This window comes from Brassica napus, chromosome C8 (genome assembly GCF_020379485.1).
Source record: "Brassica napus cultivar Da-Ae chromosome C8, Da-Ae, whole genome shotgun sequence".
In the NCBI taxonomy this organism is placed as follows: domain Eukaryota; kingdom Viridiplantae; phylum Streptophyta; class Magnoliopsida; order Brassicales; family Brassicaceae; genus Brassica; species Brassica napus.
The window spans coordinates 48,131,564-48,153,163 of record NC_063451.1 but is presented as its reverse complement, the minus strand read 5'-3'; the positions used below and the strand labels follow the sequence as shown (position 1 = coordinate 48,153,163).

General features: G+C 34.4%; 5 protein-coding genes across 6 annotated transcripts; 4 read left to right on the top strand and 1 right to left on the bottom strand.

Annotated features, from left to right (window-relative positions):
* Window positions 1-6: 6 nt before the first annotated feature.
* On the top strand, window positions 7-1,622 carry LOC106374918. 2 transcript variants are annotated; one of them, XM_048765421.1, is made up of 3 exons: window positions 7-117; window positions 497-606; window positions 1,047-1,622. In XM_048765421.1, the coding sequence occupies exons 2-3, from the start codon at window positions 502-504 to the stop codon at window positions 1,497-1,499; spliced, it is 558 nt and encodes a 185-aa protein (XP_048621378.1). In that variant the 5' UTR covers window positions 7-117; window positions 497-501; the 3' UTR covers window positions 1,500-1,622. The 2 variants fall into 2 exon arrangements, with proteins under 2 accessions (XP_048621378.1, XP_048621379.1); XM_048765422.1 differs by having other exon boundaries at window positions 20-110.
* Window positions 1,623-2,707: 1,085 nt separating this feature from the next.
* On the top strand, window positions 2,708-6,822 carry LOC106377017 (protein BONZAI 3-like). Its single transcript, XM_013817161.3, has 16 exons — window positions 2,708-2,959; window positions 3,743-3,790; window positions 3,935-4,083; window positions 4,180-4,228; window positions 4,309-4,365; window positions 4,487-4,666; window positions 4,747-4,881; window positions 4,966-5,027; window positions 5,107-5,203; window positions 5,291-5,405; window positions 5,489-5,565; window positions 5,701-5,838; window positions 5,959-6,123; window positions 6,190-6,303; window positions 6,395-6,491; window positions 6,569-6,822. The coding sequence occupies exons 1-16, from the start codon at window positions 2,804-2,806 to the stop codon at window positions 6,673-6,675; spliced, it is 1,746 nt and encodes a 581-aa protein (XP_013672615.2). The 5' UTR covers window positions 2,708-2,803; the 3' UTR covers window positions 6,676-6,822.
* A 750-nt stretch (window positions 6,823-7,572) lies between these two features.
* Window positions 7,573-8,131, bottom strand: LOC106374917 (probable histone H2AXb). The gene is made up of 2 exons (XM_013814839.3): window positions 7,886-8,131; window positions 7,573-7,820 (listed from the first exon to the last, which is right to left on the bottom strand). The coding sequence occupies exons 1-2, from the start codon at window positions 8,090-8,092 to the stop codon at window positions 7,599-7,601; spliced, it is 429 nt and encodes a 142-aa protein (XP_013670293.2). The 5' UTR covers window positions 8,093-8,131; the 3' UTR covers window positions 7,573-7,598.
* An 849-nt stretch (window positions 8,132-8,980) lies between these two features.
* On the top strand, window positions 8,981-13,152 carry LOC106377015 (E4 SUMO-protein ligase PIAL1). Its single transcript, XM_013817160.3, has 17 exons — window positions 8,981-9,069; window positions 9,219-9,281; window positions 9,355-9,427; window positions 9,545-9,610; window positions 9,741-9,806; window positions 9,891-9,973; window positions 10,061-10,112; window positions 10,196-10,270; window positions 10,432-10,499; window positions 10,596-10,644; window positions 10,722-10,806; window positions 10,882-10,977; window positions 11,062-11,113; window positions 11,198-11,249; window positions 11,433-11,549; window positions 11,630-12,247; window positions 12,322-13,152. Exons 1-17 carry the CDS (start codon window positions 9,047-9,049, stop codon window positions 12,850-12,852), a joined length of 2,169 nt encoding a protein of 722 aa, XP_013672614.2. The 5' UTR covers window positions 8,981-9,046; the 3' UTR covers window positions 12,853-13,152.
* A 3,874-nt stretch (window positions 13,153-17,026) lies between these two features.
* Window positions 17,027-20,249, top strand: LOC106377014 (sugar transporter ESL1). The gene is made up of 17 exons (XM_013817158.3): window positions 17,027-17,273; window positions 17,353-17,415; window positions 17,511-17,600; window positions 17,727-17,852; window positions 17,941-18,006; window positions 18,100-18,175; window positions 18,259-18,323; window positions 18,411-18,503; window positions 18,594-18,674; window positions 18,767-18,851; window positions 18,933-18,976; window positions 19,066-19,128; window positions 19,222-19,281; window positions 19,376-19,429; window positions 19,520-19,579; window positions 19,661-19,775; window positions 19,865-20,249. The coding sequence occupies exons 1-17, from the start codon at window positions 17,127-17,129 to the stop codon at window positions 19,987-19,989; spliced, it is 1,413 nt and encodes a 470-aa protein (XP_013672612.1). The 5' UTR covers window positions 17,027-17,126; the 3' UTR covers window positions 19,990-20,249.
* The last annotated feature ends 1,351 nt before the right edge of the window (window positions 20,250-21,600 follow it).

Sequence of the window (21,600 nt, the reverse complement as noted above, 5' to 3'; positions counted from 1 at the left end):
GAAAAAACCAGGTTTTTAGGTTTCAGTTGCGACTTCTCTCCTCCTCCTGCTTTCTCCGAGTGTCTCCTCTGCAGAATCGAACAGTCGAGCCACTGTCCATCGCTTTTCAGGTCGCCGGTTCGTGACTTTCACTTTTCTCAACTAATTTCAGTTTGTAATTTGATCGATTGTAGTTGTTTTGTGCGTTATTGTGTATCATCTTCTCCAAATTTGAGCTTCCAGATACTGTGTGCATATCATTCACATTGCAGATGAGTTGAATTTCAATATTTTTCTGTAGAAATGTTATGATTATCTCATACGATTGCTTCATCATTTTGCGTATTTACATAGCTGTAAATTAGGTTTCTTGCTGGAAAATTAGAAATGGATTTTATGTATTTGAATTGTTATTGAAACTTTGAGAGAAGTTAAGTTTGCTTAGTTCTCTGTTAGACGAAAGCATACGCTTTTGTTACACCTGATGTAGTTTATGTAGGTTGGTTGTGCACTGCAGATATAATGTTGAAGCAAGTGGTTGGCATAGGTAAAGCAATTTATGGAAGTAACAGAGCAAAGCTTAGACCTTTCTTGTGCCAAACCAGTTGTGGATTTCACAATGGGCGGGTACGCCACCATCCTTCCACTTTGATTGTTTACTTAAGCAAGTAGTTTTGTTTTCCTAACTTTAATTAGTGGATTAAGTGTACAGCCTTGTCCAAATCCTTAGTGGCGTCTGTTTGATTGAAATCTCATAACTAGATCTGCTTGGAACTGTTTCTCAAATTTGTTTTTTTTCTGTGTCTTCATATCCTAAAAGTTAAACAACTCACTTAAGTGCTGTTTTGCAAGATGAGTTATAAGTTATTTTAAGGAGTATGTAGCTCAGAAATGTAATTGACTGCATTGTTCTCTACCTCGCGTTACTGTGTTGGTCTTTGTTAGTTTGGCAATTTAGGTTAATATGCCAATGGTTAATTTATTTATTCTGGTTTGTTAGTATATTTGTGATTGAATATTTGTTAGTATTGGGTCTCTGTTAAAGCTTTTTTCCCATTTTTTGAAAGACGGTTCTTGCGCCGAGAAGCTTCTTTGGCGTAGAAGACTACGTGGACGACGACACAAGCCGTCCCTACACATACCAAAAGGAGAAAAAATCGAAAAACCCAGACAAACACGTCTCCTTCAAGCAACGGACCGTCGCCTACATGGAGCCCTTCACGCTCGACGTCTTCATCTCAAAACGTTTCGTCTCGGCATCCCTCACCCACCGCGTCACGTGCAAGCAAGTCGCGGTCGCGGGAACGAACTCAAAAGACGTGAAGGCGGTTTTGAGGTCGAGATGCGATATCCCTGCGTGCATGTCCATAGGGAGGATCTTGTCCGAGCGTGCGAAAGAGGCTGATGTGTACACAGCTTCTTACACGCCAAGAGACCAAGACAAGTTCGAAGGGAAGATCAGAGCTGTTGTCCAGTCCCTTATTGATAACGGGATCGATGTCAAAATCTATCTGGATTAGATTACGAAACGTAATGTGGTTGAGTCGTCTAGACGCAAGCGAGTCATTGTTCATTTCTTGACGATTTCGTTTCAAATTATAGCCGTAGTAGCGTAATGAAATAAGAGTTCTTATGAAGACCAACTTTTCTGGTATTAGACCAACTCGAAATTGAATCCGCGTTTCCCTTTTTAGCAACTACCAATAAATAAAAAAACCACCAATAAAAAAAAAAAGTTTCCTTTTTTTGAAAGTCCCTCTCCCGCCTGTGTTTCTAGGAAAGTCATATATGGTCAAAAGTAGGGAAACCCAAACCGAACCCGATCCAAAAAAAATAAATGCGAACCGATCCGAATTCGATATAAATACCGAATAGATCTTATTTTATTGTATTTGGGGTTATGGGTATTATCCGAACCGAATCCAAACCTAGATAACATTCAAAATCCCAAAAAATAATTTGTACCAAAGATTTGATCTCAATTCCTAACATGTATCTAAAATATACCGAACATTTAAAATAATTATCTAGTACATGAAGGTTGATGGTTGATGGTTGAAGGTGGCGGTTGAAGCTCGAAGTTTTTAGATTTTGATTTTTTTTTCATTCAATAATGTTTCTCATTACATTTCATGAGAACTTGATTTTTATTTCTATCAATAACTATATTGCTTTTCGTTTGATTTTGAATGATCAAGTTTGAATGTTCCTTTCTTATTTTCGAATCAATTTTACTTATGTTTTGGTTACAAAATAGGTACAAATCAAGTATTTTAAAAAGCTAAAGAACCGATTTTACTTATGTTTTTGTTACAAAATAGATACAAATCATGTACATTTAAACTGAAAAACCGATTGGGTCCTGAACCCGAAAGTACATCGGATTGTACCGGTTCTTTGAAGATTTAGTAATCCGAGTCTGAATCCGATAGAATCCGAACCGAACTTTCATATAATCCGAATGAGACTGATTTTGATAAATCCGAAAAACCGAGATGGATTGGATAAAATCGAAATCCCATTGGGACTCGGAATGTCCATGCTTAGTCAAAAAAAATTCTTTTTGTGGTAAATTTCCTGAAATTTTCTCTCTTTTTTGTTTTTAACTTTTTGTTGTAAATTTCTTAAGTTATCTACTTGTCTGTTTAAATTTAATAAAATATCTGATTCTATAAAAAGTCTGTAACGCGTATACGTATATAATATCTCTATATAAAGGAAGAAGTGCATTGATTGAATAATAATCGGCTGAAAATTTTGAAATTGGGATTCTAGGGTTAATTTTGAAATCGAATCTGCTAGGGTTAATCATCATCTAAAGAGAATGGGGAACTGTTTAACTGGAGATGTGGCTGGGGGCAAACAAGCCATCGGAGGGGTCCAGCAGATGCCCACATCGACCAACAATGCGGGGCAAAACGACGCCGTCGATTTCTTCTTCAGATCTCGTGGTCAATATCCTCTCTTCTCACAGATTGAGGTATCGTCGTTATCAATCTCCTAGGTTTTTTTTTTTATTTTGTCTTGTCTCTTACTCCTCTCTTGTGTAATTTATATATACTGTTCACTCTTGTACAAAGTCAACCGAGTTTGCAAATTGTGATTAGAATATTGCTAAATTGAAAAAAAAATCCTCGATTTCTGGTTGAGATCATCTTAAGACATATTCAATTTTAATCTGTGTTTTTTTTGCTAGTGGGTTTGGTGGATAAGATATTCTAACTTGATGTCTTTAGTCTTTGTCCATGTGTTTTCTCTGTTGTGTTTTTTACTCGCCCTCTCTCTCTCTCTTATGGTGGTGGGGTTTAGATTATAGAATATTATTATGCGGAGAAGAGTATAGCATGGGCGTATTGTTTGCTCGTAGAAACTCATGTTACTTATTGTTTGGTTTTATGAGAAAAGTATCCACCCACACGCTGCAGTGACTTTTAAGTATGTGTCTTTTCGATCTCTGTTGGTAACTTGCAATGAAACAGAACACAACTAGTCTTTTACTAAACCATTTAATATCTAATAGGAAAAAAACCATCAATTTGCTGCACCACCCTTGTTCTTTCAGATTGGTTTTTGTTGTGGTGTCTTGTTGATGGTTTTTTGCAATGAATGATGCAATATGCCATTTACTTGAATATTTTGTCTAATAGATATAATATTTTGCTTATTGTTGTTTCTTTTGCATCTTCATATTCATGGTAATATTATTCATTCCTTTGGTACCTTTGAGTTGTGTGTTAACACTATGCTATTTGCGTTTTTGCAGTTGTCTTTGTCGGCTTCAAACTTGATTGACCGTGACATCACATCAAAGGTATGCTCCCTGACCATTTATTAATCAATTTTCTTAATACAGAATCTCTCTCTCCATGCACTGGAGTTTCCGTACGTTTCCATGCGCTTCTTTATGCATTTAAGAAGTGGTTTTTGTATCTCATGAAATTTCTCTTTGTTGTAGAGTGACCCAATGGCTGTCATGTATTTGAGGAAGAAGGATGGGAACCTCGAGGAAGTTGGCCGTACTGAAGTCATACTCAATAGCTTGAATCCAAACTGGATTGAGAAGATAACAGTATCTTTTCAGTTCGAAACTGTTCAGACATTAGTGTAAGCTACTCTGAACAATTGTTTTATGATCATTTACTCACATGGTTTAACCACTGGAAGTCTAACAACTTACATGAGTCTTTTTTTTCTCTTCAGCTTTCACGTGTTTGATGTCGATACCAGATATCACAATGTGCCAGTGAAGGTAATAGAGTTCATCAATTGCCTTTTGATTATGAACGTTACACCTCAATTATTGTATCAACATATTGAAAACCTCTGCAGACGTTAAAGCTGAAGGAGCAGGATTACTTGGGAGAAGCCACATGTGTTCTCTCCGAGGTAAATTAATTTAGCAACTGGAGTTTTGTTGTTGTTTGTATCGTTCACTTCCGATACTGCCTTTATGTGTACATCATTTCATATTTTTTTTGTCTGACTCTATTCTTTTTCTCATCACCAGGTTATGACCAAACCCAACCGGTCCATGACATTAAACCTTCACGGTAATTTCGGGGCTGGTGTGAGTAGAAAGTTGGGAACACTCTCCGTCCAAGCCGAAGAGACCATTGCTTCCAAAACCGTCGTCGAGATGAATCTTCGCTCTGTCAATTTGGATAACAAGGACTTGTTCTCTAAGAGTGTAAGTGCAAACCAATAACATTCTAGCTTGTATTGTTGTTCCATTACGATACTAAGTTTTGTTTTATTTCCTCTTTCCAGGATCCGTTTTTAAGAATCTCAAGGTTGGTTGAGAACAGTATAGTAGTTCCGGTATGTCGGACTGAGGTGGTTGACAACAACCTCAACCCAATTTGGAAGCCTGTATGCTTGACTATGCAACAATTTGGAAGCAAAGTAAGCTAATAGTCTTAATTGTGTTTCAGTCATATTTTTTGGATAATCATTATGTTAATTTTTTTTTTAATTTTATCTATGCAGGATACCCCATTGCTTATCGAGTGTTTAGATTTCAATACCAGTGGGAATCATGAGCTTATTGGGTAAGCTTCAACCTTCTTCTCTGCTACATAGAGACTTATTGTTACTTGAAAAATGTACTGATCCTACTGATCCTGGCAGGAGGACAGAGAAATCAGTAGCAGAATTAGAGAGACTTTGTCAACAAAGAGAGGCTATAAACTTTGTGTATCCATCTACAAGTCACGGTCGCAACAAGGTGCGTTACTCCTATCATTTTATGTAATATCTTAAAAGCAGTTATTTACATCAATTTTGCTTTAAAAAAATTGTTGTGATTCTGTAGGTTCTGAAAGGACAGCTCATTGTGGATCGTTTTGTGGAGAAAGTTCAATACAGCTTTCTTGACTACATCTCCAGCGGATTTGAACTTAATTTCATGGTTGCAGTTGACTTCACTGGTGATGCATCTTTTTATTCTTTATATGTATATTTTATCATCCAAAAAAAACTTGGATTTTAAGATTTGATGATTTTTTTACAGCTTCAAATGGTGATCCTCGTACTCCAAGTTCTTTGCACTATAATGATCCATCAGGCAGATTAAACTCTTATCAGAAGGTACAATTTCTCCGAACCAGATTTATGTTAGTCTATGTTTATTTGAGTACTAAGACCATCAAGTTGCTGCTTTCGATGTAGTAATATCTCATTAATATGTTTCTCTCTCTATGTGATTTCTTTGATCCACCGCAGGCTATAGTGGAAGTAGGAGAGGTCATCCAGTTTTATGATTCCGATAGGCGTTTTCCTGCTTGGGGTTTTGGAGGAAGAACAGCGGATGGTCACGTGTCACATGCTTTTAACTTGAATGAAGCTTTATATGGCGATGAGGTAACTTACGAGACAAAAACTAATTATATTCGGGATGGTGTTTATTATTACAAAACCATGATAATAAAGTTCATTTTCAAAACTCTATTGTATAAATGTCACTGAGCTTTCCAATTTCAGGTTGTCGGAGTTGAAGGAATCATGTCAGCTTATTCAAGTGCCCTTGCAAATGTTGCTCTAGCGGGACCAACTCTGTTCAGCCACGTGGTCGACAAGGCTGCTCACACCGCTTCACAGTCACTCTCACAAAACAGTCCCAAGTACTTTGTTCTCCTAATCATTACGGTAGGAAACTGAAAACATTAATATGTGATTACTTTGATCTCAAAAATGATTGGTTGCTTGAAACAGGATGGAGTCTTGACAGACATGGCTGGTACAATAGATGCATTGGTGAGAGCTTCTGATCTCCCATTGTCAGTTCTCATCGTTGGTGTGGGAAACACAGACTTCACACAAATGGAGGTAGATTTTCTTGTTTTTGTCTAGTTAAAACTTTTGTCTTTGTTCTATTCTAGTTAAATATAACTTGGCCTTGGTATATTTTGTTGTTTAGATTCTTGATGCTGACAAAGGTCGCCGGTTAGAGAGTTCTACCGGTCGGGTGGCTACAAGGGACATTGTTCAGTTTGTGCCTATGAAAGATGTCCACAGTGAGTAATTACATATGTTTACATAATGATTTGCATGTTGGTCTTCGCATGTGTTGAATTGAGTTTGATGGGTGCAGGTGGACAAGTGTCTGTGGTGCAAGCACTTCTAGAAGAACTTCCCGGCCAGTTTCTGAGCTATGTCCGCTGCAGAAATATCAATCCGGTCGGAGCTCCTGCTATTTGAGCTTAACCAGTAGCCTCTCTTTAGATTTCATCTTCTGTTTTCGCATCTTATTGTCACTTGGGTTGGAAAAACAAATTTGGATTCGCTAGGAAAATGTATATACTTGGAATTATACAATTGCCTTCAACAAAATTTCATAACGTTACCTTTCGTTAACTTGGTTAAGATTAAGATTGCTTGATTTAAAAGTATATAATGTCTTGTGTTACAGAGCTATATACAAACTTGGATCAACCTTAACCCACACAATTAAAAGAACAGTTCCTTGTGTATTGAAAAATGTTAAATCACGACAACACAATGCATGCAAATCTCCAATCCCCGAGGAATGTATAAAGACGTGTAAGGATGTGCGCTAATATATCCTCTGTTCAGTAGTAATTTTGAACTTTTGAATACATGTTTGAAAAATTAGCCAGTAAACCAAGAGAAATGGAAATGCAGGATATCAAACCCTGTATCAGCTCTACCACTTGAGCTACATCCCCATATTAATTAAAACAATTCTCTCAAATAACTATTTTTAAATTTTTATCACAAAAATAATCTAAAAAATTACCAAAATAACTATTTTTATTTTGAAAATTTTAATTTTAATTTTTTTTTTTAATTTGAAACTATATTCCAAAACTTCACCCATTAATTCTAAACCCTAAGTTTAGATTAGTTAGTCCTAAAGCAAAAATATATTTTTATCATTTACTAAAACTTATTTTGGTTATTTTTTTCATTGAAAACTATTTTTTTGACAAAAATTAAAAAATGATTATCTATCATCTTCTGTCAAAATTGAAACAGATATTGAATCAAAACCATGTTCCATAATTTAATACCATTCCGACGTTAAAACATTAGGTGCAAGCAAATCTGATAATATTATTATTTGCTCAAAAAAAAAACAACGGGAGAAAATGAAAATGAACTCAGAACTCTTGAGAAGCAGAACCAACATCTCCTTTGTTCTTTCCAACCTTGGCAGGCAAAAGGTTGGGAAGAATGTGTGGCAAAACTCCACCACTAGCTATCGTAACAGATCCCAGAAGATTACTCAACTCCTCATCGTTCCTCACCGCAAGCTGAATGTGTCTCGGTATAATACGAGTCTTCTTGTTATGCCTTGCTGCGTTTCCAGCTACCTCCAACACCTGCCCAATCTAATCAGTACAGGAGTTTTATAAAACAAACAGACAAGGCTCGAAATCATATGTACCTCGGCGGCGAGGTACTCTAGAACGGCTGCGAGATAGACAGGAGCTCCAGAACCAACACGGTCGGCGTATTTACCTGCCTTGAGGAACCTGGCGATTCTTCCAACGGGGAACTGAAGACCGGCCTTTGACGAGCGTGAGACGTACTTGGTGGCCTTTCCCTTTCCTCTTCCACCTTTGCTAGTGCCGCTTGCTGCGGCTTTACTCATGTTTTATTTCGAAATTTCGCAAGAACTAGAAGTGAAAAAGTAAAGACTGAGAAGTGAGATAGATGTTAAGAAAGTTTAGTGACTTGAGGGGTTTTAGCCTTTGCCTTAATATAGGCGGGAAATATTTAGTCTGATTGGTTAATGCATCACGCGTAATGCCAGCCTGCCACTTCATCTTAGCCCTTGAAAGCAGATATACGGAAAATTGGAGTAGTAATTATTGTATTTATTAACTTAAATAGCAACTTTCGAATCTCTTAAAATTTAAAATGGAAATTAAATTTAATGATAAATTATTTTAATGAATAATTATCAGATATCAACTAATTATTGAGAAATTGGGAAATTATTATAACTTCCTCAATAATTACAATCATTAGTTCGATAATACATAATTTTATCTGATTTTTTTAAAAACACCCATTTATATGTAACTTGCCCAGTGACATATGTTTATAGAATGATACATATTTATATTTCTTCTGTTTCCGTTTGATTGTTGCTGTAGACTAAGATTTTTATTTCAAAATAATTTTCGTTTTATAGTTTAAATGGAAAATTTATTAATAATATTCTCCAATTTTTTTTTATTAGTTGGAATATGATTAAGTGTATAGGTAATGATGTTTTTATTTTGGAAATATTAAAAAATTAAATATTTTCTAAATAAATGTTAAAGACAATTAAAATGAAATCATTAATTTAATGACAAAAGAAAGGTGATAATATATAAAATCAGAAGTTTAAGGCCGGCCCATAATGAGATAATATATAAAACATTGAGAAGTAGGCCGCAAGGGTCATTTATAATAAATTAATTATAAAAACAAAAAGGAGTGAGCTGCAAACTATAAAAGACTATAAGTTACTGCTTACCGGCTGTATTGTGTCAGATTTTGGAAGACACCGAAACTTGTCGGAGAAGACTGAAGAATAATCGTCAAAGATTCATCAATGGTGATTCCTCCGAGTTCTAGGTCTTCTCTCTTCTCTCATACTAATGTTTACTCTAATTTTCAATTATCTGTCTCGTTTTGACTTTTTGATTTGTTTTCATTTTGTTTAAATAGTTTCTATTAAAGAAAGAGTTTACAAACATTCTCAAATTGTTTTTAATTACGTTTAGGTTAAACAATCGGATTGAGGTAGACAGCAAGGAGTTTCACGCTTACTGCTTCTCTCTCGCTAAGTATAAATCTCTCTCACTTTTGAATCTGCATTTCGTTAGAGACCCTAAAGGTTTGAACTTTCGTGGATTGCAGTCGAATCGATGATGCTATTGGGAAGGATGAAGTTCCTGCAGACGCTCAAGACCTGGCTATAACCCTCGATCACGTTCGTATTCTCTGTATTTTGAATGTTGTTTTCTCATAAAGTTTCAGTCTTTGAATGTAAAGTTTCGATTTTTAAAGTTGATTCTTCTTCCTTTGGGTCGTGTTGTATGGTGCGCAGGTGTGTCAACATAGATGTAATGCTCAAACGAGGGCAGTGATAATGACGCTGATGATCTCAGTCAAGGTAAAAAAAGATTCTTGCTTTTTTTTTGAATGCTCTTACAAATTTTACTGATTTAGATGTATTACTTGGGTCCTGTTTGGGTAGTTTTTTTTTGTACATAATAATGCTGTGCTTATGTTTCTCGCAACAGACTGCTTGTCGGCTTGGATGGTTCCCGCAGAGAGAGTCTCAACACCTGTTGGGTCTCGTGGACTCGGTATGTGTTAGTTCCAGACGAGTTTCTATTTTTTGTAGAATGTTCAAGATTCTTTTAAGTAGTAGTGTTTTTCTTCTTGTACAGATGTTGGAGGGTTTCACTAGTTCTGAAGACGTTGCCTCTAGTGTCAATAGTCCCATCAGTCTAATTCCACAGGTCATGGAGAGGTAATAATAGTCTTGTGTGTTCATCTACTTGATCACTAAGATTGAACCGTTGGTTTGTTTTGAATCTTCTCCTCCTTCTGTATGCAGGTTCTATCCGTTTTTGAAGCTGGGGGATATTCTTGTTTCTTCTGAGGCCACGGTAAATTTATTTTATTTATTCAGTTCTAAGCACCTTTTGAATGTGTGCTTTAGTCAGCTTTTTTTATTTCTCTCTTCTGGCAGGCGGAATCAAACATATTGATGAAGGACTTCCACATTTCAGAGAAGATGCTGCAACATTCTCCCCAAGCGAAAGTAGTACGTATTGTAATTTTATGTGTGTTTTATTACTCTGCTGTTATAGGCTTAAGTTTAAGCTTTGGTAGTCATGTCACGTTTCATCATCTTAGATTTTTGAATCGTTGTTTATGTACCCGCTTAGTTTGGTTTATTGATGGGTATCTTGCTTGCTTCTTCAGGGATTATTTGTTTTCCGGACAGAGGACATAAGCAAATCTAGTTGTCTCATACATCCACAGGAAGTCAGGTGAGTTTGGATTGCTTCCCCTTTTACCTCCTTAAGCATTTTGGAAGCAGTTTCTGTATGTTAAACTAACATTGGCTTTGATGTGAAAAAATACAGCTTTTTATTGAATGGAAAGGGCGTTGAAAAGAGATATATTGCCTTAATGGTTTGTTTCTCGGATATGCTTTTTGAATTTTCAAGTAAGAATCAATGGTTTATATTTATTGTAGTTTTTTTTTTCAGGAGCCTGGGCCGCAGTGTCCAACAGATGTTACTTCCCTGCTCAACCTTGGCGCAAATCTTCTGCAAACCGTTGGCTGCTTTGGAGGTTTCTTTCCAGTTAATATTTTATTTCACCTCCCCATTTTCAGTGATGATTAACAAATACCCATTTGTTGTACAGGTAGTTACTTTATTGTTATTGCCTTACTGGATGACATACCACTCCCTGTGAATCCATCGCTGACAGATTATTCTGAAGTCATTGTATCAAATTCAGGTAATAAAAGAGTTTTTAGTCATATCTGACAAGTCTTCTCTAGATTAACCATTGTTTCTCTTTTTCAATTTTTTTTGTCTCTAGATTGTGACGTAATCGAGGGACCATCAAGGATATCTCTCAGTTGTCCTATCAGGTACCCAAGCTTTATTGTCTTAGTGAAGTTGCTTTCACAGTTACCTTAAACATTTAATGATTTAATCATCAACCATTGTAACAGCCGCACGCGTATCACGCTACCTGTGAAGGGTCGTGTCTGCAAACATCTTCAGGTGACTCATTTTCTGTTCTGTATAAGTGATAGTATCATTCTTGTGTTTCCATTGTTTAATAACTATTTTGGTAGTACATAGGTTTAAAATGTGTAACATCCTTTTCAATGTTGCTAGCAAAATTTATAAACTATAGAAATGTATCCCTTATCTCTGTTGTGATATTCTTATTTTCTGTTGTAGTGTTTTGATTACTGGAACTATGTGGAAATAAACACGATGATACCATCATGGCGCTGCCCTCATTGCAATCAGCCTGTCTGCTATACTGACATTCGTTTAGATCAAAAGATGATAAAGGCAAGTAACTTACTACCGTTGCTTGGTTCTGTATCTTTTCACTCCTAAACCTCATAAACAACCTTGTCTAACATCCACAGATTCTAGAAAAGGTGGGACGTTATGCGACCGATGTGGTTATCTCCGCTGATGGATCATGGAAGGTTTTAACGGAGGACAATAAGAATGTGGAAGCTGTGCCAGAAGCCACTCAGGGAGACCCAAATAGCTTCCAGAAGTTAACGCCAACTGTTTTGGATCTTACCAATGATGAGAATGAAATGGAAACATCCGTTGGCACTCAGTTCAACGAACTGAAGCCTTGTCTTCCCGAGATTCACAACACACATACGCCTGTGATGGGTTATCCTATACTCAACCAGTCTTCTGCTTCAGTCCACTCGCTGCCACAGTTACCACAAACTTTTAATGTTTTTAATGGTCAGCAACGGTTCACGAACTTTCCGCAAGTAGTAAACAGACAAGACTCAGCAGCAAGAGAAGCCTCATATCCACAAGATAGATTAGCTACTAATACATCTTGCTTCCACATACCAATGCCTACTACTCAGTCTTCTCAGTTTCAAGGGTCACATGTTACGCCCCTTGGACATTCTCTAGGAAGAGCCTCTGGATATAACCACATCTATGATAATGGCATAACTCAACCTCAGTTAGCGCACATGCCTCCTCCTTTGCATCACCAATATGCAATGCAGGTTTGTGTTCCTATCTTTAATCTCTCCTATACATAACAGACTCTGAATATTATTATGTTCTCATCTGTTAACAGAACCAGAGGCTTCACACAAGGTGGTCCAGGAGCCCGTCCCCTGCGCAGGAAAGACCGATCCCATCTGGCATTACACATCACCAGAGGTTATTTGCCAACTATGGAGGGACCTCTTACCAGAGACTCATGCAAAGACCTGTTCAAAGATTGAATCCTGTTGTCGCAGGGCAACAGTTCCCATCGCGTGAACTCACGAATATGAACAGAATGCGAGGCAGCCTAACTCCCGGTTCCACGGGGTATGAACACATGATCATTCAACCTACCAGGCCGGTTCATGCACCAGCTCAAACACTTTCTCAGCCTCAGCCAACAGCTTACAATTATATCCCGGCGCAGGCTCAAGTTCAGACACTTCCTCCGCCTCAACCAACAGCTAACTATAATTTAGCTGATGAAATTCAAGCATTCTTGGCGCATCCAAGCTATCCAAACGGCAACACTGGAACGCAAGCTGGGACCGGTTCACTACCTGTGGAGGGAGTTGGGCCACCAGGGCTGTTTTGGTCAATGCCTCCTGAGGCATGGTGATGATCTGATGGCTTAGAGACTCAGAGCACATGGTTGGTAGCAATAGTATGAATCCCACTAACAAGATAGTAGTATTATCATATAAGTCCATTTTTTGTACCAACCGGTTTAGATTTCCGGTTTGTATATGAGGATCTAAGGGTATTCTTGAGATGTACTCAATGTGAAAAGAAAAAAACATTAGGGTTCTTTTGATCCTTCTAAAAGGTTTTATATTTGGGGCATATAACTTAAAAACATTTTAATGATTGAGAAGTTTGTATGAAAAAAGAAAGAAAGCTAGAATATAAATCCTTAGAGGTGACCCATGGGGTAGTAGTCCGTCCAGTGTTTTGAAATCCGATCCGGACCCGCGGTTGAACCGGTAAACTCGGCAACCTAGAAAAAATCCGGTTTGTGATTTGTGAAAAATCTAATATTTAGAAACCCGTAAAAACCCACAAAAACCTAGTAGAACCCGGAATCCGATACCGGTTGAACCAATAAATAACTTGTATTTTTTTTTTAAATTTTAAATTATGTTTTATATTCTAAATTTCCAATTAAGAAATTATATACTGACAAAAAAAAGTTAGTTTTTTCCTTTTCAGTTTTATATTTGTGATTTTTAGATTTTAATGAAGATTTCACTATGCTACTTGAAGAAAATAATGTGAACGATGGTAGAGAGAACCAAAACTAGTTGATGTGATTTGGTGTTAGTTTATTTCCGTTATTGATAATTTATTATAATATTTTTTACTTTTGGTTTATTTTGTATTTGAAATTTAATTTATTATTCACATTAAACATTTAAATATTTATAAAATTTATATCTTGATTTTTTTAGATGTCATAACTCTTACCTTGTTAGACAAAATTATAAATAGTCTAAACTATTTTTTGATATTTTGAATGTCAAATGAAAATAAAAATGTAGAAATTAAAGTTAAGTATTTTCTAAATGTTATTAAACATAAATATATACATATCCAAAACTATTATTTTATGTTTATAAAAACATTTAGAAAATATTAAATTTTAGTTTCTATATTTTTATTTACATAGCTGATGTATTATTATATAATAAAATTAATTTATTTATTAATCCGCGGTTCATCTGCGGTCGACCCAGTGATCCAGAAACTTGGTAAGTCGTCCAATTCAGTGTCCGAGTCGAGTTTAAAAAATTGAGTCTGTCCATATCTCAATATTCATGAGATCACAGTACCACCGCATGATAGTCCGTCCATATCTCAACATTCATGAGGTCACAGTTCTTATCCTCCCCTGACCCTATCATGTTCTCACTAGTTCGTTATCAACATTTATATAAAAATATTTCCACTATTCTCTATCCCCAATGCCTGTAAAATTTTCTCTTTATATTTGTGTTAACTCCTTTGTGACTATCTTTTTTTTGTATAACAAAAATTCACACTAGAGGCCAGGACTGTCTAATATAACTCACTATAATTGACAAAGCAATCTTTTCCATTTTTTTTCAAATCAAAGGTTAAGATCTAGCCTTAGTTATTTCGAGAATCTTTTTAAACAAAATAGTAGAAATATTATCACATTTCACTTCACTTCTGTCCAAATAGGAAAAAAAAATACTTTAGTACGTACGGTCGCATTAACTTCGAAGAAGACAGGATGTTACCCCAATATAAAAACATGTAACATGTAGCAATATTTATAGACCTTATTTGTCACATTATTTGAATCCCAACATTTAGATGCTTAAAGATACGATTCAATAACCTTCTTTGTCACATTATCACTTAACAAGAAATCAGGAATCAGCTTTTTCATTTTTTACTGCTTTTTCTTTCTCTCATTCTAAATTTTTAAAATAGAAAACAATATAAGTTAGTAAGCATATATATATTTGTGTTGATTTGATTATCAACCTGATGAAATTTTTGAATCTTTAATTCATGCAAACTCAAAGCTTGATAAGAAATTTAAATACTAAATCAAGAGTATGCGTAATGTGAGTATGAGGAACCCTTCTTTGTGATGAACCCTTCTTATCCAAAGAAATTTTATATAATTGATGGTTATAGCTACATTCGGCTGGTAGTCTCATTATCATTTGCGTCTGATAAGAGGATTCCTTACAACACAATCACCAGCTAGCAGTGACAACATACGACTCAATTACGGCATTTCAAAATGATACACTTGTAAGCTTGTTACTAGCTCGGTCTTTGACTTTTCTTAGGTTATGTGCCAGGAGATGATAAGATCGACTCTAGGTCAATCATCATCCTTTAAAAAGACAAAAAAAAAACGAACACTTTGGTTTACTCAATTAACTCTCACATGCAATATGATTATCCAATATCCACGCTACTCTTATGAATTATTCGTTGTATGATTGGATTGTCTTATACGTAAATCCCATGATATATCGTTTTTTGTAACAGTAATGACCATGATATATATTTGGATTATGGCCCTTAAGAAATGCAGACCTAACTTGAAACTTTCTGATTTATAACTCATATCAAATATCTAATCTTACACAAAATGATAATAAAACAAACATCGCACACATATCAGTGCCTACCCTGAAATTATATTGGAGACCAAAAATAATTTATTAAGAATTTTTAATAATTTAAAAGATTGTGTCTATTTATATTAAATCTAAAAAAATAAACATCTTTAGCTAATATTTAAGCTTAAAACTGGCTCTGCATTGCATATGATGCTTTCAACCTGAGGCTACAGCTAGAAAACATGCATGACGGTGACAAATAACGTTGGTAACGTGGTGAATAGATGTTCCATCGAGTCCCAGCCACATAATAGTTTCAAGATTACACAATGAACATCAGTTTATTAAGACCGTTTCTAAATTTCTTATTTTGCTAAGAACCTACCTAAAACATCGTTACCTTTAAAGAGAGAATGAAATAGGACAATATGACAATAACTTCCTTTTTCGCCGGAGAAAATTCAAAGGTCATGTTGATGCATGGTTTCCTGATCTCCTTATTTCCAAGATAAGCAATCAAAGTTTGTCGTTATCAAATTAGATATGACAATAAGTCATCATTTGAAATGCGAGGAGATATACAGGTGAGCGCGCGTAAGAGATTTGAATAAGTGGATATGTAGTTTCTAGATTTTCTTTGAATTTGGATCATTAATAGATAGCGTACACGGCTTTTTTAATGTAAACTTCAAACCTCTATCAACGCGTTTACTATTGCATGAAAATATTTAATGTGCCAACTCATTACAGTTCGTGACCAACTGATTAACCACGTAGAGTGTATTTTTGTTTGTTGTGAAATTGATGAATCACGTAACTAGTAGAGTGAATTGATATGGCAAGTGATGTTTGACTTTTTTTAAACGGTGGTTAAGATAGCCATTAGGTATATTAATTTATACCACATTTACAAAATAAGCTATTATTGCAATTATTTTGTATTTTAGTTTATTTATTTTTCTTAATATCTCTAGAAAATATCATGTATATTTTCTTCTTTGTTGAAATTAACGATTTGACCAATTCATTTGCATGCGACTAAGTAATTCAAAACATGTATTTATTTTTGGTTAATGGTGGCAAATCATGTATTTTTGACAAAATTGGACGTTGTAGATCTAAAAAGAGTTTTGAAATGAAGTTTTTTCTTCTAAAACAACTAATATGGAAACAAAGAAACTGTACACGGTGCAGATTATTCTTTTTTTTATATATAAAAGGCTTTCAATGTAGATTATTATAATTTCTACACATCCAAACAGATTATATATGTATTGATAGTTTTTGTTAATTAATACACCATTATTAATTCTAAAACTATAACATAGTAGCTACTTATGCAATATCGATTCATAAGTCTATTTAGACATTATCACATATATAATTCGTCACAAAATTTCACAGTATTACCTTTTTATTCTGGCGGAGACTACTATCAAAAGCGATAACAAAGTTCTTTTAAGAAAATAGATAAAGATAATTAATCACGTACTTTAAAAACCATACGTCAACAGCTAACAAAAGTCTTCAAGGAATAAAATAGTCAAATAAAGAACCAATAGAATTATTAAACATTTCAAATAGCAAAAATAGAAATAATGAAAACCAAAAAAAGAAACGTGACACGAAAGAAAAGATGAAGCTGACCTATGGCTCTCCTTCCTCCACTACTTAAGGAATATAATAAATGACCTTTTCTTTCCGACTCAGTCTTCAAAGCTAAGCAAAAAAGCATATTTTGGCAAATATTCGGAAAGCCCTTTTTAGAATCCTGATCAAGAAACTCAAGATGACTATGTCGGAGAACCAAAGAAACCTTGAAGCAGGGTTGTTACTGAACAAGAACAGAAACGACATCAACGAGTGTCGTATCACTGCGGTTGTGATCTTCAGCACCTTTGTTTCTGTGTGTGGCTCTTTCTGCTTTGGTTGTGCGGTTAGTCAAAATCTCTGGTTCCTTTGTATTCAAAAGTTCTGTGTGATTCATGTTTTATTAAGTTATATGATATTTACAGGCAGGTTATTCATCAGTTTCTCAAACAGGGATCACAACAGACTTAGGTCTCTCTGTTGCACAAGTAAGAAAACCAAAAACCATTTTCATGACTCTTGTTTCACTCAAAGTCTAATTACATGTTTTACTCACATTTGTTCTCTTTTTGAACTACTTCAGTACTCCATGTTTGGGTCACTAATGACTTTTGGAGCCATGTTTGGTGCCATCTTTAGTGGGAAAGTCTCAGATCTCATTGGTAGAAAAGGGGTAATTTAAAACTGACCATTTATATCCTCTGTTTTTTTTTACTATGTGTGTGAAAAACTCTTTTTTTGAATAAAAGTGTGGTGAAAAACTTCTTGTACTGATTTTCTCTTTGTTCTTACAAAACAGACAATGTGGTTTGCTCAAGTTTTCTGCATAGCCGGTTGGCTTGCAATAGCATTTGCGCCGGACACAGTTTGGCTAGATGCTGGAAGGTTTTCCACTGGATTTGCAGTTGGTTTATTTAGCTACGTGGTAATTATATTTTTACTCTATTTATTGATTAACATTTTGTATTTTTGTTAGTTTAAACTAAGACTTGTTTTAACTCTGTTGCAACCAGATACCAGTTTACATCGCAGAAATAACACCAAAACATGTCAGAGGAGCATTTGTATTTTCTAATCAGGTAATTTAAAAACAATCAGAGAATTATATTCGTTTAGCTAGAAAATATATTCTGATACTAATGATATTGGAAATTGCCAAAATGTTGTTACAGCTGATGCAAAGTTGTGGGCTGTCATTATACTACGTCATTGGAAACTTTGTTCATTGGCGTAATTTGGCTTTAATCGGTAAGCTTAATTTCTTTTCTTTTCCTAGCAATTTCAGTGATGGGAGAAAAATGATTTTAAGTTTTATCGGTTTCTTTTTTCAGGTCTGATTCCATGTGTTTTGCAAGTTGTGACTTTGTTCTTCATTCCAGAGTCCCCTAGATTACTGGTATGATTAGACCTTAATGACCCTTTTTAAAAAAAAAAATTTATAAAACATGTAAAGTGATAATTTTCAATTTGGTTTAAATTATAGGGAAAATGGGGACGTGAAAAAGAATGTAAAGCTTCATTGCAGCTTCTCCGTGGAGATGAAGCTGATGTCTCTGAAGAAGCCAACGCTATCAAAGTATTACAACTCTGAACTCTGTTTTAAAATTCTTGTTGTTTCAACTCAAAACTTGACTAACAATCAAATCTTTGTTATTTGAAACGTTAGGAAACCATGGTGTTGTTTGATCAAGGACCAAAATCTAAAATTATGGATTTGTTCCAGAGGAGATATGCTCCATCTCTTGTTGTGAGTTATTCTGTAACGTTTTTGTGTTGAAAGATGTCAGTTTTTGTCCTCTTTCGCCGTTTACTCAAAGTTTTTGACACATTTTTTTTCAGATTGGTGTGGGGCTAATGCTTCTGCAACAGCTCTCTGGAAGCTCAGGGGTTATGTTCTATGTCGGTAGCGTATTTAATAAAGGAGGTAAGACAAATTATGTTTCACATGTAACGATAATGTATTTGTCTTCATTTGTGAGTAACAGATCTTTATTTCTCTTGACAGGATTTCCAAGCGACATTGGCTCAATGATTCTTGCAGCGATCATGGTATGTCTTTGCACATAGTTTCTCCAAAAAAACCTTCCAAGGACTACAGTTCAAAAATGTCTTATGCATCATGTGTTCATTTTTTGTAGATACCAAAAGCTTTATTGGGTCTGATTTTGGTTGAGAAAATGGGACGAAGGCCTCTTCTACTGGTATAGTTTTGCTATCTTTTCTAATCAAATGTGAAACGAAGCAAATCAATTTATCATCTTATTAACAATAAATAAATGATATTTTAATTACAGGCCTCTACTAGTGGAATGTGCCTTTGCAGCTTGCTCCTCGCATTTTCCTTCAGCTTTCGGGTAAAATTAACAATTCTTTTTACCAAAACAAGATTTACAAACTTCGAATTTAAAATGTTATATTTATCATTTCTATTTTGTTCTTCTTGGACAGTCATATGGCATGCTGGATGAGCTTACTCCTATTTTTACATGCATCGGTGTAGTGGTATGTATAGCATATTTTTCTAAACTAAACAAGCGCTCTTTGTATAAAATTGATCTGATTCTTACATCATGCTATTTTCATATGAAACAGGGCTTCATCTCTGCATTTGCCGTAGGCATGGGAGGCTTACCGTGGATCATCATGTCTGAGGTTAGAAACCAACATAAACTCCTTGTCAAAGTGAATATAACTTTTTCATCTCTAAAATGGTAAAACATTTTGGTTTTGCAGATTTTCCCAATGAATGTTAAAGTTTCAGCTGGGACTATTGTTACCTTAGCCAACTGGTCCTTTAGTTGGATTATAGCTTTCGCCTTCAATTTCATGATAGAATGGAACGCATCAGGTATGTTATATGGTCAATTAAATCTCTAAAAAATTTATCAAAACTTCATTACTTCCTTTATCTAATAGTTGAAGTATACTATTTTTCAGGAACGTTCTTGATCTTCTTTAGTATCTGCGCTGCGGGTATAGTCTTTATTTATGCAATGTTACCCGAAACCAAAGGAAGAACATTAGAAGATATACAAGCTTCTCTTACAGATTTTCTACAATGAGATTGAGATGTACATGTTCATAGTTATTCTTTTCTTGGATTCAAATAGGGGAGGTTTATAGTTTTTTTTTGTTATAATTATTTGTACATTAGAGAGAAGGGAAGATCACTTGAACAAGAAACATTTTTAGATCTTTATGTCTCTCTTTGTGTGTTACACAGCTACTCCCACATTTGTATAGTATTGTCCCAGTTTACGCAAAAAGGAATTATAAAATTATGGCCGACTATAAATTATGGTTTTCGGCCTCTTTCATGTAATTAACTGAATTTGTTTTAGGTATTTCTTTTAAAATTATATTTAGATACTATTTTATATAACAAGTCAAACTATTTCTTTTAAAGCTTCGAAAATGAGTTTTTATTTATTTACTAGAGATTTTAGCCCAGGGTTAGACAAAAATATCAATGTATTTAATATATATATATATATATATATATATATAATGCACATAAATTACATCATTTGTTATTAAAATGTAAACCATATATTGAATTAGAAATGAGTAAAACTGAAAATTTATCATTTTTACAATCTAAAAATACATATGAAAGGATAAGCAAATGTGGAATGGATAAAGAATAGTTAAACCTAAGTTATGATCCAAAAAAAAAGGTTATGATCCAAATATGTTTGCCCTTATATATTGGGTTGTCATGTACATAAATTATTAATGGAGCAAAATCTGAAAACATGCAACATCATTATTCTAACATAGTAGATATTCACATATTTATATTTTTTTTTGCTTGTAATGCTTGCACTTTTGATTTAATCGAGTTCTAAATTATGGTATTGGAAATTATTTATGGTATTTAGAATCTATATAAGTTGATGCCACTTAAAATAATGTTTTGATGACTGCTGCCCATTGTAGAACAATACAAAATTTTTTCTAAAAATGTCCTCAAAAGTTGTCATCAACATTTGTTTAATGCAAGACATGAAGTGTTTATAAGCTTTTAAAAAAAAAATATTATTAATTAAGTAAAAATTGTATAACATAACAGATTCTATATATTTTTTTTTTGGAAAAAAACAGGTTCGATAATTTATTTTCACATTTATTTTGGTTCATATTACCAGTGATTATTAATTCGATTATCTTATTTAGGAGTCTGTTTCATAATTTTTTTCATAAGTATCTTAGATTTTTTTTTTATCATGAATCACTTGACTTTGTATTTTCTATACTATTCCAAAAAAATGAAAGGATTTTTTGTCCAAAAGTCAGTAATAAAACTAAATTGTGGAGAATTTATATCTAATTTGTTAATTAAATATTTATCTAATTCACTATATACGTTTATTTATTGTTTTTAGTGTGTACCTATTCAAAACTAAATATATAACAACCTCCGTTTTGCTATGGATTTTGGAGATATATACTGCATTATGTATATTTGACCTATAACATATACTTGTAGGTCTAGGAGAAAATTGGTATTTTAAATTTAAATAAACTAAACCAAAGATGTAGCCCACAATGTTGTTAGCGGCTAAACGTACCAGGTCACTATAAGTTTGAACCCTAAATTTCTTTAGAATGTATTTCTGGTATATTTTCCTTAATTGGGAATATTTCTATCATTCAATTGATCTGAAAATGAT

Bases quoted from the DNA above. Each gene is read 5' to 3' on its own strand.
- LOC106374918 (XM_048765421.1), top strand. From the start codon at position 502: ATGTTGAAGCAAGTGGTTGGCATAGGTAAAGCAATTTATGGAAGTAAC. The intron at 607-1,046 runs GTACGCCACCAT...ATTTTTTGAAAG, and splicing joins GTGGATTTCACAATGGGCGG to ACGGTTCTTGCGCCGAGAAG.
- LOC106377017 (XM_013817161.3), top strand. From the start codon at position 2,804: ATGGGGAACTGTTTAACTGGAGATGTGGCTGGGGGCAAACAAGCCATC. The intron at 6,304-6,394 runs GTAGATTTTCTT...TTTGTTGTTTAG, and splicing joins CAGACTTCACACAAATGGAG to ATTCTTGATGCTGACAAAGG. The intron at 6,492-6,568 runs GTGAGTAATTAC...TGATGGGTGCAG, and splicing joins GCCTATGAAAGATGTCCACA to GTGGACAAGTGTCTGTGGTG.
- LOC106374917 (XM_013814839.3), bottom strand. From the start codon at position 8,092: ATGAGTAAAGCCGCAGCAAGCGGCACTAGCAAAGGTGGAAGAGGAAAG. The intron at 7,821-7,885 runs GTACATATGATT...TAGATTGGGCAG, and splicing joins TAGAGTACCTCGCCGCCGAG to GTGTTGGAGGTAGCTGGAAA.
- LOC106377015 (XM_013817160.3), top strand. From the start codon at position 9,047: ATGGTGATTCCTCCGAGTTCTAG. The intron at 9,282-9,354 runs GTATAAATCTCT...CGTGGATTGCAG, and splicing joins TACTGCTTCTCTCTCGCTAA to TCGAATCGATGATGCTATTG. The intron at 11,550-11,629 runs GCAAGTAACTTA...TAACATCCACAG, and splicing joins TAGATCAAAAGATGATAAAG to ATTCTAGAAAAGGTGGGACG.
- LOC106377014 (XM_013817158.3), top strand. From the start codon at position 17,127: ATGACTATGTCGGAGAACCAAAGAAACCTTGAAGCAGGGTTGTTACTG. The intron at 17,853-17,940 runs GTAATTATATTT...TGTTGCAACCAG, and splicing joins TTGGTTTATTTAGCTACGTG to ATACCAGTTTACATCGCAGA. The intron at 18,007-18,099 runs GTAATTTAAAAA...ATGTTGTTACAG, and splicing joins CATTTGTATTTTCTAATCAG to CTGATGCAAAGTTGTGGGCT.